We start from the raw sequence: 18,343 nt of genomic DNA, 5'->3' as shown, positions 1-18,343 counted from the left end.
ATTTTTTTTCAGCACTATCACACAACATCAGCTGTTGAAGCAATCTTGTACAACACATGATTTTCTGGAGGTAAATGTTTCTGAATTATTATTTAGTTATTTTTTTTATTAATATCACTCTCTCTTTAGAATGTCGTCTTATGTTGGTTGCATCATTAGTTTGGACGCGGTTTTGCCAGTACACTGGAATTCATTTTATTGGCCTTGAAAGGATGACAGGCTCCTGGTGTGTTAATTCAGTGGTCAACGAGGCCGGTGTGTTAATTCAGTGGTCAACGAGGCTTACTCATATTACCATGTAATTATCTTTATAAAACCTAATTATTATCCACTTTTTGTTTCAAAACAGAATCTGGTGTCTGAGTTTCGAAATCACAAGACATCTGAAGATGATTGCTGGGAAAGATTATACATTCTCACAAATGAATATTTAATATTTTCAATTTTAATAAATTATATTTGTTTTGTTTACAATTACTTGATTTTAAATTTCAAAAAAAGGATTAAGACATGAAGGGAGGGTACGTGCGCTCCCCCAATGACCCATCACCCCCTCATCCCATCCCTCCCCTCCCCATGTGTGTGTGTGTGGGGAAGGGTGGGGGTGGGATGAGGGAGGTGGTGGGTCAAAGGTGTGGGCGCACAGGGGGGATGAGGGGGTGGGGCTTGTGTGGGCGGGGCTTGTGTGGGTGGGGCTTGTGTGGGTGGGGCTTGTGTGGGTGGGGTGTGTGTGGGTGGGGTGTGTGTGGGTGGGGCTTGTGTGGGCAGGGTTTATGTGGGTGGAACTTGTGTGGGCAGGGTTTATGTGGACAGGGTTTATGTGGGCGGGGCTTATGTGGGAGGGGTGAATGTGGATGAGGTTTGTGTGGATAAAGGGATGGGTGGATGGGTGGATGAGTGGAGAGATGGGTGGATAGGTGGAGCTTGTGTGGATGGGTGGATAATTTTTTAATTAAATAAACATGTTGTGTGTGGGGAACTAATTAACTAATCACTAATTATGTGAATATGATGAATATGGGTGGAGCTTGTGAGGGGTTTGTGTGTGTGGAGCTTGTGAGGGGTTTGTGTGTGGTGGAGTTTTTGTGTGGAGCTTGTGAGGGGTTTGTGTGTGTGGAGCTTGTGAGGGGTTTGTGTGGGGTGGGGTTTATGTGGGCAGGGTTTGTGTGGGGTATGTGTGGGGTTTGTGTGGGGTTTGTGTGGGGTGGGGTTTATGTGTGTGGGTTTTGTGTTGGTGGAGTCAAAAAGGGGCGGAGTCAAAAAATTTCAATTTATCTTTGTCTTTTGTAATTCCTGTGAATAAAATGAACCTAAAATCTCTTCCCCTTCCAAATCATATATCTTATAAGTCCAAGGAACCGTATCTATTACTTCAACAATTTTAAAAAGCTCGTTTGTCCATCTTTTAATATAACCCTTTTCAAAATGAGATTTCCACCTATATATTCTTACGATATCACCAACTTTGAACTTAGGTTTTCTGACATTAATCTCTTTTTCATATTTTAATTTTGTAAATGTTTCTGATGGTTTCATATTTGTTGACGTGTGAATCGTGTCATTATACTTATCCACAATATCCTGAATAAAAGATGACCATTGTTGTGAACCGAGTTGTGTGAAATTTTTTATATCGTCTCTCTTTTAAGGTACGATTAAAACGTTCAACAACAACTGCCTTCCCTTCATTAAAGGTACTGTATAATGTAATACTGTTATTTTTTAGAAAATTCATAAATGTCTTGTTATAAAACTCTCTACCCTCATCAGTCCACAATTTTTTAGGTTTTCTCTTACTTTTATTAAATATCTGTTGAAAGGCTAACATAAGAGTATTACCTGTTTTGTTTTTTAATGGGACAACCCACGCATATCTACTCCTCAAATCAATAACGGTTAAAGCATACTTGTACCCCTTATCATTATTGAGTTCAATCAAATCAGCAGACCAGATATAATCAACTTCCTTGGAATAAACTTTCCTTCTCTGAAACTTTGTGAATATTGGTTTATGTAATTCATCAGCTAATTGCTCTTCAATCTTAATGACATCATTAGAGCTTACAAGTTTTTTGAATTTCCAAGTCCAAGTTTCAATTTAGCACTGATCATCTTCTTCACGATGAACCTATCAACTTTTTCTCTCAAGGTTGGATTTTGTATCAGAGACAAATTATACAACATTTCTCTATCGGCTTCATGTTTTTCTTCCAAAGTTGTGGTATTCCCATAATCAATATCGTGTCTCATGCACACTTCATCAACTCTATTGATAGGCTTACTCCAGGATTTAGGATTGTCTGCCTCATCTAATCTTTTATCCAAGTTTGTGCCTTGACCACAGAAAGAATACCCTGGAAGATGTAATTCCCCTGGTATTCCAGTAGTTGTAAATTTACTTCCTGATAAAAACTTTTGTATATCTCCTCCTCGTTTGTGTTTAGAGATAAATTGATTTTTTTTTGAACCACACACCGAACATATACCTTTTTGTATAACCCTGTTATTTTTACTTTTAATATATGAAATATTTTTAGTATTAGTTTTCTTTTTACATTTGAGACAATAACTCATTTATTTATGTGAAAAATTCCTGCAGAGTGCAAAAACCTTTTTAGTTTCCAACATGCACATTTGAATCTTGATTTTTAAAACATAAAGAATCCTTAGAAATGCCTTTACTCTCTCCTCCATTTATTTAAGAAAAAAAATAAAAATGAAAAACTTGAATTAAAATGAATATCTTGTCGATGTCAATAGTCTTGAAGAAAATATTGCAAATAGACTTGTCAATTCTTTGTTTTCCTCCTCGGTGGGTTGAGTTATTTTCTGTAATACCTCCAATCTTTTTTTAATCTCACTGGTTTCCATATTTTGATATTTATTCATTCTCGCTCTTTCCTCCCTCTCCTCCCTCTCTCTCTTCTCTCTTTCCTCCCTCTCTCTTCTCTTTCTTCTCCCTCTCCTCCTTCTCTCTCTTCTTTTCCTCCTCTTCCCTCCCTTCTTCAACTCCTTCCTCATCCCTTATTATCCTTGAATCGCTTACACCCCATAGAATATCATACATATATTCATCAGGATTTCTTGTTATTCCTGTATCCAAAATATTTTTTTTACAACAGGAAACCAATAAAATTTCTTTTGAATTTCTAAAAGAGCCTTACCTTTTCTTAACTTTATAATTTTTTCATTATTTAACATTTTCATTAAATCTAAAGTTGTCGGTTTATCAACATCAGCATAATGCCAATCTTTTATTGAAAATACCTCATTCTTATGTTGTAGAACATATTTATTAAAATACCAAATACCCTTTTCTTGAAGGTATGCTTGGACACAGAAATGATAATTTTCTTGAAGCCTTCTTGCTGTCATTTATGTATTAGAAATATATGTTAGAATAATATTATGGCACGAAACACCTCCCCATCTTCCCATAGTTAAATCATTTTGTATTTCCTTACTTATTATATATAATCCTGTTTTTTCTGTTTTCATGAGATAAACAAGGGCAAAACCATTATTATATTTACCCTTATTAAATTCTTTTATTTGTTGTTTACTAATCGTGGCCCCACAAAACTCATTCTCGATACCAAGTGGATAATATTCTTCCTTATGAGACTGATTTAATTGTTCCAGGTCTTCGAGGTTAATTTTAAATTACCAATTATACCCTAAATCATTCATATCATACCCCCATTGTTCTATTCTCATACAAACGATACGCCCTTCTTTATAAAAAATTATTTTAATTCGAACTGTGAATTCTGTATGACCTGGAGATAATATCAACACTTCTGTATCTTTGGAATACACGGCCGTTTTATTTAAGGATATATATTGTGATAAATCGCTTACTCTCACCAAGTCATTCGCGTCAGTTGGGCTTGGATAATTTTTTTAATTTATAAACATTTTTCATGTTAATATTTTTGGTTATATTATATTTATGTCGTTCAGCCTGTGCCTTTGTGTAATAATTTGATAAATCAATATCCAGTTCTTGAGATACACCAAAGATAGAACCATCTTTACCAACATAAGTCATTTATATTAGATTAAAAATATCATAAAAATTTTTATTTTTGTTGAGTTGAAATAACACATATAGACATAATTGACCACAACACTTGGAATTTAATTCTTGGACTTGAAATGTTTGATAAACACCATTCTGTAAGAATTTTATGACTTCAACAGGTAGTGGAAGACCAAAACTATCAAAATAATATTTGTATTGACTATTAAAAATACAAACCCAATGAGAACCGTTCCCATTATTATCTTCTAAGTTCATAATAATATTCTTTGTATGTTTCGGCACATTTGTTAATTCATCTCTCATACAAATAACCACATTATGAATTTTTAATTTCTTACAATATTTGACAAGTTGTAAATTTGATGTTGTATTCTTTCCAAATTCTTTCAACCACTCATCAATGCTCATTTATTTATTAGAAAGATATAATCCATTACCTCTTTTCGTTAATTTTACACCTGCTTGTGCTATAGAAGAAAGCATATCTCCAACTAACAATCTTGCTTTATCAGGCAGACCTTCAAGTTTTTCAGCAAAATCTACAATTACACCACTTCCACTAATTTGTTTCTCCAACTCTTTGTTGTGTCTTTCCAATTCTTTTTGAGCCTGGAGTTGAGCCTTCCTTTCGTTGGCAGTTTTCACCGCTGTTGAAATACCACCCGTCAATGCTCCAACCGCACTTAAACCAGCAAATAAAGGAATTAGAAATGGGAGAAATCCTCCACTCGTCTCTCTTATTAAATATTTTTTCAACATTGGTTTTGTCATTTTAATTTTAAGTGAGCCAGTGTCATTCACGATTTTAACCTGTTCTCTTGTGAGCAAAACATCAATTCTTACTGCTCCTTTTCTCTGAATTGTATTAATGTTAATCGTACAAGGCTTTTGATTTTGAACACAAGATGATAGTTTATGAAGATTGATTTGATTAACATATACCCCAGTTGGTACTTTGCCACTCATTTATTTAACAAAAAATTATGTGAGACTAATCATCACACCATTATCTGTATTTATCTGCAATTATGTTTCTTCCAAAAGCAAACAATATGCATCAACTTCTTCACTCTCTCCTCTTTCAATGTATAGGGAAGTATCCACTCGATTAGACTTTATAGTTTCCTTTTGAGCGCTCAGGTCAAACGCATAGATTGTATACAAACTTTTAAATGCTGTCATATCCAAAATAGGTTCTTTATTTCCATTACTTTCACACACCTTTTGGTAAGACTTGTATGCTTCAGCAAAATCATTTTTTTCCCAATTAATTTCCAATCTATCTCGTGGATAAAAATGTTCCATCTAGAGAAACGCGAAGTTGTTTCACCTTAGCATTATCACTCAATGCATTATTCTTATCAGTCGCAGTATCACCATCTGGCTTTTAAAAAATGATCCACAGATATCGTGGCTTTCCTTCCAGAACACCTAAATTCCACGTGTAAGTAGTTTGGTTGAGTTTACGTGTTGACATCTTCTTTTGAGGTATGATACACTGAGTGGTTTCTTTGAGTTAAGTCTTCGATTCAACATCTCCTCTGTTTTAAGATTAGGAGTATATTCACTGATATACCAACTCATCTCCTCAATTACAAATTTATTCTGATCACCAAAAGCATTACCAACACCAAAAAGCAATCGATTTTCATTATCATTCCTCTGTAGTTGAAATCTAATTTTAAGACCATACAGAACTTTATCATGATCACAAAATCCAAATATACCTTTAAGAGGAACTGCCACAGTAAAACTATTTTCTGCTTTTGCATCATCATTATACGCTCCTTTCCTTTGAGTATATCCAGGGTCTGTGTTTGTTCCCGTTGACATATCAGGAATAAAACCTTCGACAGACCCCTTTCCCATTCTATCACTGATTGTATAGAGTGTAAATTTCATCATTTCAGATACAGCAGAGACATAATCAACCGCTTCAACTTCTTGTGTTCCAATATACAAACGCACACTATCAAACATTTTCCAGAAGAAATCATTTACAAGTGTAGCGTTTGTGTTAGTCGCAGCCTTAGTGAATTTAAATTTACACAACAAGAAACTTTCGGATAGATTCAAATATGTTTGTTGATTATTTATTTCAAAACTTTTTGTACCATTCGTATTCCAGTCTGTTCCAGTTATTGCATTTACCTTGAAGTAATCTTCTTTTTTAGTGGAGTTTGAGATAATAATAGTATCATCCAAATCAGAGATACTATCAATTGCTTCCATACTTGTATTTATTTAGGAAAAAAGATGTTAAAACTTTTGAAACCCTGATCCAAGTATTTGAATTATTTTCTGTCGTTCTTGGGGGGGACAACTGAGTTTTACCTTTCTTAATTTCTTTTATTGCTTGTAATTTATGGGATTCCTTCTGGGCATCTTTTATGCTCTTTACAGCACCTGCTACATTTCCCACAGCAGAAGCAGTTGAACCAATTAGATCTTTATGTTTAAGAATCGTTGAACCAATACCCATGAGAGTATCAATTATCCCATCTCCTCTAAATTGATGTCCAACACCCCTTTGTCTCTTAGGTTTATAGTATCCTCTACCAAGATACATACCTTCACACTTGTAGTATGGGGAAAGGAACATCCCATCCCCTGTAATTATTTTATATTTTCCCAACTCGTGTTTCCTCACAATAACCATCGTATTTATTTATTGGAAAACTTCACGAAGGTGAATTCTGATGGATATAACTTCTCCATTAAAAGAAATCACACGATTATCTTGGTCGGTTATCCTAAAATTTACTCTGTGTATGGTTTTTCCTGACACAGGGAGATAAACCAAATTTTTAGGTTCCATATTAAATTTATAACCAATTGGGATTGAGTATGCGCTGAATGAAAATATTGTATTTGTTTTTTTCCATCATTATAAGCACCATCAATCAAATCACAGTGAATTAACACCGAATTTATTCCTGAGGATATTTGAATGACATTATCACTGTAAAACGTCCCATTAGTTTCAATCTTTTTTGAGGAGAAACCTAATAACTCTCTAAATGAATTATCAATTGTGAAATCAACCTTGTAGTTATTTTTAACTTTAATCGTTGATTTTGAAGTATGTTTTTGAATGTCTATAACAATATTTTTGGTTCATCACCCTGTTTTCATAAGACGAGTGAAGATATTTGAGATATCTTTGATATCAATTTCGGAAGATATTTGAGAAATCTCATATGCTCCGGGTGAGACTGTTATCGTTTTGTATCCACTTCCCGGATTATAACTAAACTTGTCATTTTTCTCGCTTATATTAAATAAGGTATTATAAGTTTCCATGGACAATAAAGATGCCTCATATTCTTTTGTTGGGTCAAGTTGTAGTGGGTATGGGAATGAAGATGTGTGGTCGCTTGTTGTGAAATTAAAACTCAGGATTGTGCTTCTCATCTTATTTAATACGAGATAAAATGTCTTTATATTGAGATTTATTAATTATTTTCATGTTCATCAATTGGTCTAAAATGGCTGATGCTTCATTAAAACAATTGTTATTTCCAGCCTTCTTACTACCTAACAACAATAACAGTCTATTAACTAATTGCGATGGGTCATTTGGAAGAAAACTAACACCTGAACCAAGGATACTTAAAGCCTGAGTAATGTGTTTCTCCTTCTCATTCTTCCTACTTTTACCAGAAAGAATAACCTTATAATTTAGAGTGTTCAGTAGATCAATATATACTCTATCATCATTATTTTCCATATCCAATGGTTTATCAATATACTTTGATTCATCCCTCACAGTTGAACCTTGTCTTCCATCTTTTGTGAGAAGAAACATTAATCTCGGAGTTAGTTTAACAGGGGGTTGAGCAGAACCCAAGAACCTTAATTCATCATTAAATATCAATACCTTTTCTTGAACAAGATGAAATATTGCTGATTGTTCTGTTGGAATGAGTCCTGCTTTGGTTTTGTGAAAACACACTAGGGATCTGACAAGAGACTCGAACACAGCCGAAATGAGAAGTTTTCAAAACTGTTTCTCATTGGGCGACCGATTTACATTCGATAAATAAGTCACCTGATCTCAGCTTTTTGGTACTGCAAATGTCTCCGAAATCTTTTATCATCAATGTTGCCATTTTGATGTGGTTGTCAAAACTCAAAGGTTGCGAGCCATCAGAGGCCAAAAATATAATTAAGAGTTTTCCATGATGCCCTTTTGGGTAAGAGATGGTTTTTAACATTTTGGGCGAGTAAGACTCGTCCCTACTTTCCAGCCGAGTCCTGCTGATCCTCTGAGCTCGATTTACTGTCAATGACGGACCCACATCATCATCTCTGCCAGACAAATTCTCCATCACCATTCAGCTCCTCCCAATACACAAGAGAATGAAATTTGGCCCGAATTGCGATAGATCAAACATGAGAAGAAAAAAAAAGCAGAGATGGCTAAGGAATACCGGAAGACAACCAAAGCCCCCTCAACTCTCAAAATCGTAAGTACTGCGACACCGAAGCTTTTTGTAAATGCCAACAACGCAATTTGTTGTCTACTGTGTTAAAGGATATAATTAAATTGAAGTAAAATTAAAATATTAAAGGCTGTTAAAAAAGTTTTTAAAAAACATTTTTTTCTGAAGTTTACTGCCATTGATGCACCATCTTCTCCACCACCTTAGTTGAAAACAAGGAAATAACGCTCACATATGACTTGATGATCCCATCGGGTGTGAACATAGACAACAAAGCATTGTCACCAGATATAATACTGAGGTACAAAAACGAAAAGAAGGCATTGCTAATTGAGATGTCAGTACCCAAGGATTTTGGCCTTAACAATGCAGAAATCAAGAAAATGACCAAATATCAAGATCTCAAAAATGAAGCGAAAAGATTCTAGAATCTGAAGAATGCCAAAGTTGTACCAGAGATCATTTGAGCAACAGGAATGATGAAGAAGAACCTCACAGAGATCAAAAAACCATCCCTGAGAATATGACTACAAACGAACTGCAGTTGGAAGCTATCCAGAGCTTGTGCCGATCCTCAAAAGAGCCCTTGGAACAAAACTCTGAGAACAAGAAAACCTCACACCTTGGTCCATGAATTGTGATCCCTTACTGAAATAGAGGTGGGTACTTCGAGACCTGCAATGACTCCGTTCAACCTTCTGAAACCCACATATGGAGATAACAACCAAAGCACATACCGGATATATATATATATATATATATATATATATATATATATATATATATATATATATATATATATATATATATATATATATATATATATATATATATATATATATATATATATATCATGATGAACAGCAAACGTCACAAATTACGCATATATGTAAAAGTTAATTAGTTTATTGTTTCCTTCCAAATAAAGAAAAGGTAACTTTGCATTAATAAAACTTTGAAGACATTGTCACACAGATCTGTGTAACAATGTCGAATAAGTTGAAGCAATAGCAGTATGGTAATGATTATGGAATTGTGAAAAGAGTGCGATGCTCCTTTTTTGAATTAAATGCCAGTGAATAAAAAATTTCCTTGTTTCACATGAACAATAAAAATGAATGTTCCTCTCCCCTCCACAGCCCCTCCCTCCAACCGTCGTGCCCCGCTCAACTCCGCCCCATGGCGTGTGGACATCAGGACGATAACTGGTGGGTGTGATGACATGAATCTGGTCTCCTCTCAGCAGACAACCACTGGACATTGCTTTCCCTAAGTCACTGTAAATAAAGAAAAATAACAATAGTGTCATGTCCATTCATTGCTAATTATTTGCCACTTCATTTATCACATGTGCCAACAGATTGGAAAATGAAATTTTGCATAAAAAAAGGAAAAATATTTATATCAAACTCGGATGGGCCATCCAGCGTTTCCTGGTTGGGTGAACTTTTCCCTGCAGCGGTTTCAGGATGTGTTGGACATTGAATAGCTGTGGAATTATCGGCTTCATGGTGGTTAACTTTTGCCTGTGGGCTGGCAGCAGCACTACCTGACCCCACATCCCAATATACACTTTATAGCAGTCTTTGGTGCCCTCAAAATTGACATCAAGGCCAATATGTGGTAACTAAAACCTTATGCAGATGCTGAAGTACCTACACAAAAAATTTGGGGCCTCGAAGTGCTACTATTCAGCCATGAAAGAATAACGTGCATACACACAAACACACAAACAATTGAAAATATTCATAAGACAAGTTTTGAGCTAGTATACAGGAACATTTGCAATGTCTTTCCCCATGAATGTCACTTTAAACCCACATTTGCATGTGCCTGGCCTGACTTTTTACTATTGTGTGTGGTCAGCAAATGATCACTAATAACTTATTATCTGCATACAGCTGGGATGGTCTTTCACACCACAATAGAGAACCAACAACAAAAAGAGCAATCAGAGATTGCAGATGCTCACCAGGACTTATTTTGAGTGGTGTATTTTTATATGTTCAAGGGTAAATCCGATATGACTGCCAAACCATGTGACCTATGACATCATATGTGTGAACCTTTTGTTCCTCATGGTCAGGCGGTCATACGTGTAAGGTTTCGCCTCGATCTGTTCAGTCACTTCAGAGAAGATTTTTGAAGGTTTGTTTTTTTTGAAACAATATGGCTGCCAAATCACGTGACTGATGACCTCATCAATATTTTTTTCTGCGGACTATTTTATCCCCAGATGACCCTCAAAAATGTTCATATTGATCGGGTGTAGCATTCTACATCTGCAATTATGCCATCATAATGAAGGCACCTATGACATCATACGAAAAATCACACTCATTCCCCATGAGGAGTACTTGTTAGGTGACAAGTTTCAATTTTTTCCTTGGTGCGGTTTCAGAGATAGAGGTCTAAAGTTTTTCCGTTTTTCCAATGTGGCGGCCACACAATGTCACCTATGCCATAGTTGTCATTAAAACATTCTCCGTGAGTAGTGGCTCCAATGGTGAAAATTTTGTTTGAATCCGACAAGCAGTTGCAGAGAAAAACACGAAAGTTCTGTGCGGACCAACAAATAAACAAACAGACAAAGAAACAAGAAGAAGACAAGATATTTGAATGTGCAGATCTTGTCATGCAGAACAAGATACTTGCAAAATCCAGAAAACAAATTTTACCTCAAAAATAATTGGTGGTTGAATACAATGACCAAATATGCAACTCCTCTTCAAATTTCAAGAGAATCGGATGGAAATTGACAATTTTAGAATTTCGCCAATGTTGACCTTTTGGTCGATGTTGACCTCAAAAATAATTGGCGAGTTGAATTCAGTGACCTGAAATATAAAACATCTTCAAATTTCAAGTCAATTGGATGAAAATTGAGGATTTTAGAAATAACACCTTTATTGTTGTCCTTGGAACTATATTGACCTTTGGGTCCATGTTGACCTCAAAAATAATTGACTGGTTTAATTTGGTGACCTGAAATATAAACCATCTTCAAATTTCAAGTCAATTGGATGAAAACTGAGAAATTTAGAAATCTCAGCTAACTTGTTGACCTTTGGCTTATTTTGTTTTTTTTTTAACCTTTTGACCTCAAAAACAATGGGCTTCTTTCTTATGACAAACTCTACCATGTGGTGAAGTTTCGTGAAGATCGGTTTAAAATTGTGACCTGTAGGTGACAAACAGACAGACAGACAGACAGACAAGCCGGAAGGCGACGATGGGTCGCCGAGCATGGAAACTATAAGATATAGAGCAAAATGGATGTCATGTAGCGGATAGGGAATCACCTTAAGATCATGCATATCAAATCTCATCCAGTTCCATCTACTGGTAACGACTCGGTAACCATTTGAATAAAAAGTACCGAAAATGCGGTTTGAAATCGGAAATCCCCAAAGTTTGAGGGGGTGCTGTGGGTGAACAAAGATCTAAATAAAAATCCGGCTCAATCGTTTGTGCACAATGCATTCCAGACGATTAGTGTGAATTTTCATGACCATCCAACCATAACCCTCGGAGGAGTAGCATTTGGCGCGAAGGCACCTCCAGCTCTCGCATATTATCGATTTTTGCACTAATTGACCTTTGACCCCTGACCAAAGTGAAATCGGTAAATATTTCCTGAGGCAAAGTTGTAGTACTCATTGAGTACCATGAACCTGCAATGTTTCATTCATATCGATGCACTCACCTGGTCGCGAGGGGCCTTCAATTTTCGCCAATTTTTGCGCATACCCTAATTGTAGGGGGCGCTGCGGGTAAAGTATTCCAAAAATCACAAAAAACGGAATATATTTGATAAAGCATCACCTGTAGATCACTCGTGCCAAATTTCATAACCCTACGTGGGATAATGGCTTTTGGAATTGATTTCGCATGAACGGTACCGATTTTGAAGGTTTTTCGGTTGTTGCTCGGGAACCAAAGTGTCCCTAGCAACCATCACAATTTCCAATTCACTAGGTCATAAGATGTACTTACCACCCGAGTTTGGTCAAAATCCGCCCACATTTACTACCAATTATGCTGATGACAAACGAACAAACATCCAAACAAACAGACAGAATTACTGACAATAAGGGTCACCTATTTCGGCGACCCAACAGAAAGACAGAAAAACAAAATTGACGAACCAATATACTTGAAAAATCTTCGATTTTGCAAGTAACAAACAAACAAACAGACCCAAATGTAATACCCTCTCCTTCGCTGATGAGTATCTCTCCTTGTAAAGTGACGCCTCGTATTTTTGTTTCGTGTGTATGAGATCGGGATGTTATTCAGTGTGATGTGTGGTCCAGTGCTATGTTCCTTGGTGTAATTTGTTAAAAAGAGTAACTGTTGATTTTGAGGGGGCTAGTTTCAGTCTGTTGATGGTGAGCCAGGTTTGTAAGGTGCTGAGGAAGGGTTGAATTTGAGCTGTGGCTCAGTTGATGTTGCGATGGGTAGACGTTGTGTTTATGTCATCTACATACAAGGTTATTTGTATGTTCTCAGGTGGTTGTGAAATTTTGTGCATGAACAGATTAAAGAGTGTGGAGGAGAGGACTGAGTATTCAGGGACTCTTCGGAAAGTATCATGTGCCTGATGACTTGCCGTTAAAAATTACGAATGGCTGTGTGCATGATAGTAGGTATTTGCGTCGGAGAGAATAATGCATTTGTGATAGGCAATGTTGAGCCATGGGCCGGGGTCGACACCGGTTCAACATCTTCCCTGCTAGTGTTCAAAGACCCTGGCCCGTTGTCCTACCCTCTCTCCCCAAACAGACTCCCCTGAGATGGTCATGCCACAAGCAGTGAGTCACAAGCACCGTGGAGAAAATCTGAGGGGAGGGGGAGTAGGACCCATGCCAACGGGGTACCCCTTCTGAGACATAGCGGTAGTACTATATGTCATATAGAAGGTACCTGTCCCCACGAGTCTAGCCGTCCACCAAAGATTATAAATAACTGTCTGTATGATAGGTATTTGTGTCAGAGGGAGTAGAGGTTCTGTAGATGTGGTGAGTATTTGGTTAGTATAGCGGGTGATGTGTCTGGCGGTATGTAAATGTTTATGATGTCCGTGTGTTCTTTGTTACCCGCTTTAATTTTGGAGCTTAAAGTTTATTTTTATTTTGCAATTCCTAACAGAGGGAAGTTGCTTGATTGTGTTGACAATAACAAAGATACCCAGTAAGAACACCCCTCGGTCACACAGTTATATCCTGTGTGAACGGACAATTTGCTGTACAGATGATTAGTTTATAAACCAGATGGGAAGATATAAATATTCACCAGAACCACACCCCAAACACTGAGACAGACATGTGTGGTGCTGGTTAAATTGTAGCTTATGGTGCAGTCCAGCTGAGCATTTCAAGGGATGTTCCTCTTCAGCCCATTTTATACCTTTCCTGCTTAGAAGTTAGAAGAGGCAACAAAATGGCTGGGAAGTAAATTATGTGTGGCTCACAACCGACGTGATTTCGATCTTACCAGCTATCTGTGGTTGTAGTATCTACTGGACAAAAGATGTGCTGCAGCAACTACCCATCAGAGAAATTTCAACAACTCTTCACAGCCTTATTATTTATTTTCATACATTGTTGAGGCTTGTATAAGACCTAATACACAGAACATATAACAAGGGGAGCAGGAGATGAGAGCACTGGGAGAGGGAAGCACAAAACAGTGTGGAACAGAGACATTAGGAGATCTGTGGAAGGGAGAGGGATGGGGTGGTGTACACAGGGTAAACAAGATGGACACTACGGGACTTTCAGGAAGGAAAGCAGGGAATTTGAATGAGGTGGATTTGGGGTGAATTAACGAGGTAGAAAAGATCGTGGTTTTGGATGGGGGGAGATCACAGATGGTGGTGAACAACTGCTTTGAAGACCTGGAGGGGGGAGTGGGATTTAAGAGAGTGGGCGAGTTTGTTCCAGAGGCAGGAAAAAGAGGAAAGAAAGAGTGAAGGTGAGCAGCGATTCTTGATTTTGGTAGTTTTACCAGAAATGAGTTTCTGGACCTTGAGCGTCATACGGGAATATTGCGAGGGGGGGGGACAGATCACAGACAGAGCGGGGGAGGGAGGCCAGAGAGGAGATGGTAGAAGACAGAAAGACCACCGACCTGCCTCCGGTGAGAGAGTGAGAGACCCAAAAGCTCAGCTTCATCGCAGAAGATACCAATGAGCCTAAATGCCTCGGTTTCTACAGCGTGAAGCCGAGAAAGATCAAAGGTGGAAGCACCAGCCCAGAGGGGGGGAGCAGTACTCCATCAAACTGTGGATGAAAACTTTGTAAGTGGTCAGGAGCTCAGGTGTGCCAAGGAAGGACTTTGCATGACGGAGGATGCCCAGTTGGTGACTGGCTTTGGAGGCCAGCTTGGAAATGTAGCTTTCCCAGGAAAGATCATGGCAGATAGTGAGACCCAGAAGCTTGAATGAAAGAAATTCTTCAAGAGAATTGTTGAGAAAGTAGATGGACAGGTTTTCCAGATGGTCCTTTCATAAAGACCTAGTGAGTGAGATTTGTCAGGATTGAATGACATGTTCCACTTGTTTGATCAGCTTGTGATTTTATCCAGGTTTTATCCAGTATCATAACTATAACATAATAATAACGTAACATATAACAACGAATAACACATAATTTACAACTACAACAAACAATATTACACTTTGTACCATCTAAAGAGCCACGAGATGAGAGTCATGTCATGCTGGGAACTGCAACTGCACTTCCAGGTTCCACTTCATTTCAGGCAACATCCTGTCTTGGACATATAATTATTTGCACTCCTGGACCAAAATCCTGGAACTCCCTAACAAGTTACATTACCATAGGAGATGCAACAGTTTAAAGAGAAGACTCACCAAAATGTTCACATGACAACTTGGGGAACCAAATGCTGTTTACGTTGAAGCCTCACCGTTCACAATCCAAAAAGGAATACGGATAAAAACTTTTAAAACATCATTTCGCTGTCTGCTGATGATATAACAATCGGACCGAAGACATATAACTACAACAATCAATATTACAATGTTTACACAACATGATACAGCAAAAGCAAGTATATTTGATTATAATGATGACCATGGATATATTAATGGGAGAAGTTGAATTAGAAACAAATATTGTCTCGCTGAGTGGATGTTCATACCTGGATATTGAGGACAAGCTTCGTTGACCTCAGAAGGAATAAAGGATGAATGAGCGGTGGTTGATTTGTAAGGAGCAGGGGCTGCTGGGTAAGGTGCTGGGGCTGCTGGATAACGAGTGGGAGCTCCTGCATAGTAAGGAGTGGGAGCTCATGGGTAAGGAGTGGGAGCTCATGGGTAAGGAGTGGGAGCTCATGGGTAAGGAGCGGGGGCTGCTTGGTAAGGATAAGTATAAGGATAAGGTTCTGGAGCTGCTTGCTGTGGAGCAGGTGTAATGATGTTGGTTGAGACTTGAATCTGCTGCTGAACTGAAGGTAGAATCATAAGAACAGTGCTGAATGAGTATACCTGTACCTTTCCACTTTAACAAAAAAAAAAATTGGATACACTGTCGAGGCTCGTATGAGAGCTTACACAGAGAATGTACAACAAGGGGAGCAGGAGACAATAGGGGTGGGAGAAGGAAGGGGAAAAAAAACAGTTTTCCCTTCTGTTTCCAACTATTACAACATGTTGAACTCGCTTTTACAAGTTATAGTTCATCGGAAATGCACGTGATGTTTCCATATGGGGAGTAACAATTCTGATGCTTTCCTTGGGTAGGATTGTGTGTTTGTGTTTGTTGTCTGAATGAACTGAGTTGTTGTTGTCATTGCTCTTGTGTATTGCAGTCACATTTCCCATTCTGCTGAAGACCATTGGTCCATAGTGGGTGAATTGGTGCAAGAGCTCCAACTTTAGGTTGGACTGTATACAGTGGACTGCAGAGCAAGTCAGGGAAACAATTTTGGAATTTGGCCAAAGTGTCAGCAGATTTACCACCGCTCAGAGAAGGACACCTTCGGATCATTAACGTCCATCAGCAATCACTGTGCCCAGTTTATCGTCCCATCCGATGGACATCACACACTCATTGATGCAATGCCCCTGCCTGTTAAATAGGAGTATGATATTTCCGATGCGGGTCAAGCATCAAAACCAGAATGGATAGATCATAGGCATCAAAACCAGAATGCACCATCGTTAGGTTGTCCTTTCAGACAGGCTGTATGGGTAGTACCCTCCCATTCAGGCTTGTCATCATCCCTACAAAACATCCAATGCTCATTCCCTTCCTTTTTCTCTTCTTCCAATTTTTGTCCACTGCACCTCCATCCATGTACTTCTGTGTACGTGATATTTCAAAAACCGTTGAACATTTTGCTTTCATATCGAAGATATCTATTCCTCATGCCACCCAAAAAGCGGGGGACCTCAAGTTACAAATTCCTGCCCTAACCTACAGAGGGCATTGCATCTGCGGCTGTCCGCACCCTCAACCAATGATTTTACCCCTCAATCTCATGCTGCATATAAAAGAAGTGTCCCATATGTTTTCCCCTTTAGCCCAATTTATATAGAGTGACATTTTGCCCTCTGTTGTTCCTGTCTTCCATGAACCTCAACACTTGTATTAAAAGAAAAGACTGGAAACTGTTTCAAGGTGGATGAAACTGTTACTTCACCTTTTCATATTCTTTAGCACCTTTCAAATCATGTATCATTCCAACTGCCCAGGGCTACAGACAGCACCAACCTCTGCACCAAACATTCGCAGGTAGCTACATTTGCTTTTTATTACCCGATGGAAACATAGCCCCTTGGGAGGAGGAATGCAACTCACAGAAATGCACAACATTATTTCAGGTTACTGGATGCTCAACAACATACATACATACATATTTATAACAAAGAATGGTAACTTGTGCACCATTTGACTACTTTATTGTGATTAATGAAGTGGTGCAACAAAGTGGGGCTGACCTCCATGGTAGTTGTTTCTCCTTCCACGGAAGCAGCAACAGGCACAGCAGTAGCAACACAGGAGGAAGAGTCCTAGGATGAATATGATCACCACCACCAGTATTATGATCAAAAACTTTGGTGCTTTAGTGCCAATCCTGCAGGGGCCAAGCACAACAACGATACAGTATTGGTAAAAATGATCAGCACCACGATTATGATCACAAATTTTGATGGTCCAGTGCTAAACCAGCAGGAGCAAGGCACACCAACCGTATAGGATGGCTCGTGTAACCCGTGCACTTTCTTGGTGAATAATCTGTGGGATCAGTGAGCTCCATAAAACCCCAATGGTGTTTTATCAGCGTCTTACTCTCTCCTCGGCCTAGCTATCTATGAACTGCAAAACATTCCAACACCATTGGATACTGTAGGTCCTGCCAAATGTGGATTGGGTGGTGTGTGTGTGGGGGGGGAGGGGGGGAAGGGGGTTACTGCATTCAATCTGAAACCAGCATTTGCTGTTGGATATTCAAGACATCATGGCATCTTTAAGAAGAATGTAGCAATTAATTATATCAACAGAACATTACAATATAGCATGAGTACCAGAACCAGCAACTTGAATGCAAGAGGAGGCCATTAGGCCCATAAAGCCTGCATTGAGGTTGCCAATCTTTCATTGTTTTTCTATGCTCTTCTTCTTTCGGCTGCTCCCGATAGGGGTCGCCACAGCGGATCATCCGTATGATCCGCATAGTGATTTGGTACATGTTTTACGCCGGATGCCCTTCCTGACGCAACCCTGGTCGCCTCTTACGACACAGGGATATGCTTTTCTATGCTCTATCCTTTTAAAATACAGGACAACAAGAAAGGAAGCAGCAACAAGTAACATTTTTAAAG

The 18,343-nt window shown here is 38.3% G+C and overlaps 2 protein-coding genes across 5 annotated transcripts in view; one reads left to right on the top strand and one right to left on the bottom strand.

The window, feature by feature from the left end:
• The window catches only part of LOC147008823 (protein shisa-4-like), a 116,180-nt gene that overhangs the window by 28,458 nt on the left and 69,379 nt on the right, over positions 1-18,343 (top strand). The window lies entirely within an intron of this gene.
• The window catches only part of LOC147008824 (uncharacterized), a 32,301-nt gene continuing 23,336 nt past the window's right edge, over positions 9,379-18,343 (bottom strand). For 2 of the 3 annotated variants that reach the window (XR_015053387.1, XM_085864661.1), the window contains exons 3-5: positions 17,459-17,595; positions 15,658-15,963; positions 9,379-9,767 (exon numbers count right to left, since the gene is read on the bottom strand). Coding sequence is in view for 1 of the 3 variants with exons in the window: in XM_085864661.1 (XP_085720787.1) it covers positions 9,765-9,767; positions 15,658-15,963; positions 17,459-17,464 (315 nt within the window). In the remaining 2 variants the exon portion in view is untranslated. Of the gene's footprint in view, positions 9,768-15,657; positions 15,964-17,458; positions 17,596-17,710; positions 17,868-18,343 lie in introns of those variants that run through there. The other variant, XR_015053386.1, reaches the window with a different exon arrangement.

This window comes from Eptatretus burgeri, chromosome 18 (genome assembly GCF_056783735.1).
Source record: "Eptatretus burgeri isolate ZD-2024b chromosome 18, Ebu_testis_v1, whole genome shotgun sequence".
In the NCBI taxonomy this organism is placed as follows: Eukaryota; Metazoa; Chordata; class Myxini; order Myxiniformes; family Myxinidae; genus Eptatretus; species Eptatretus burgeri.
The sequence above is the reverse complement of the archived record's forward strand: the minus strand, read 5'-3'. Positions and strand labels throughout refer to the sequence as shown.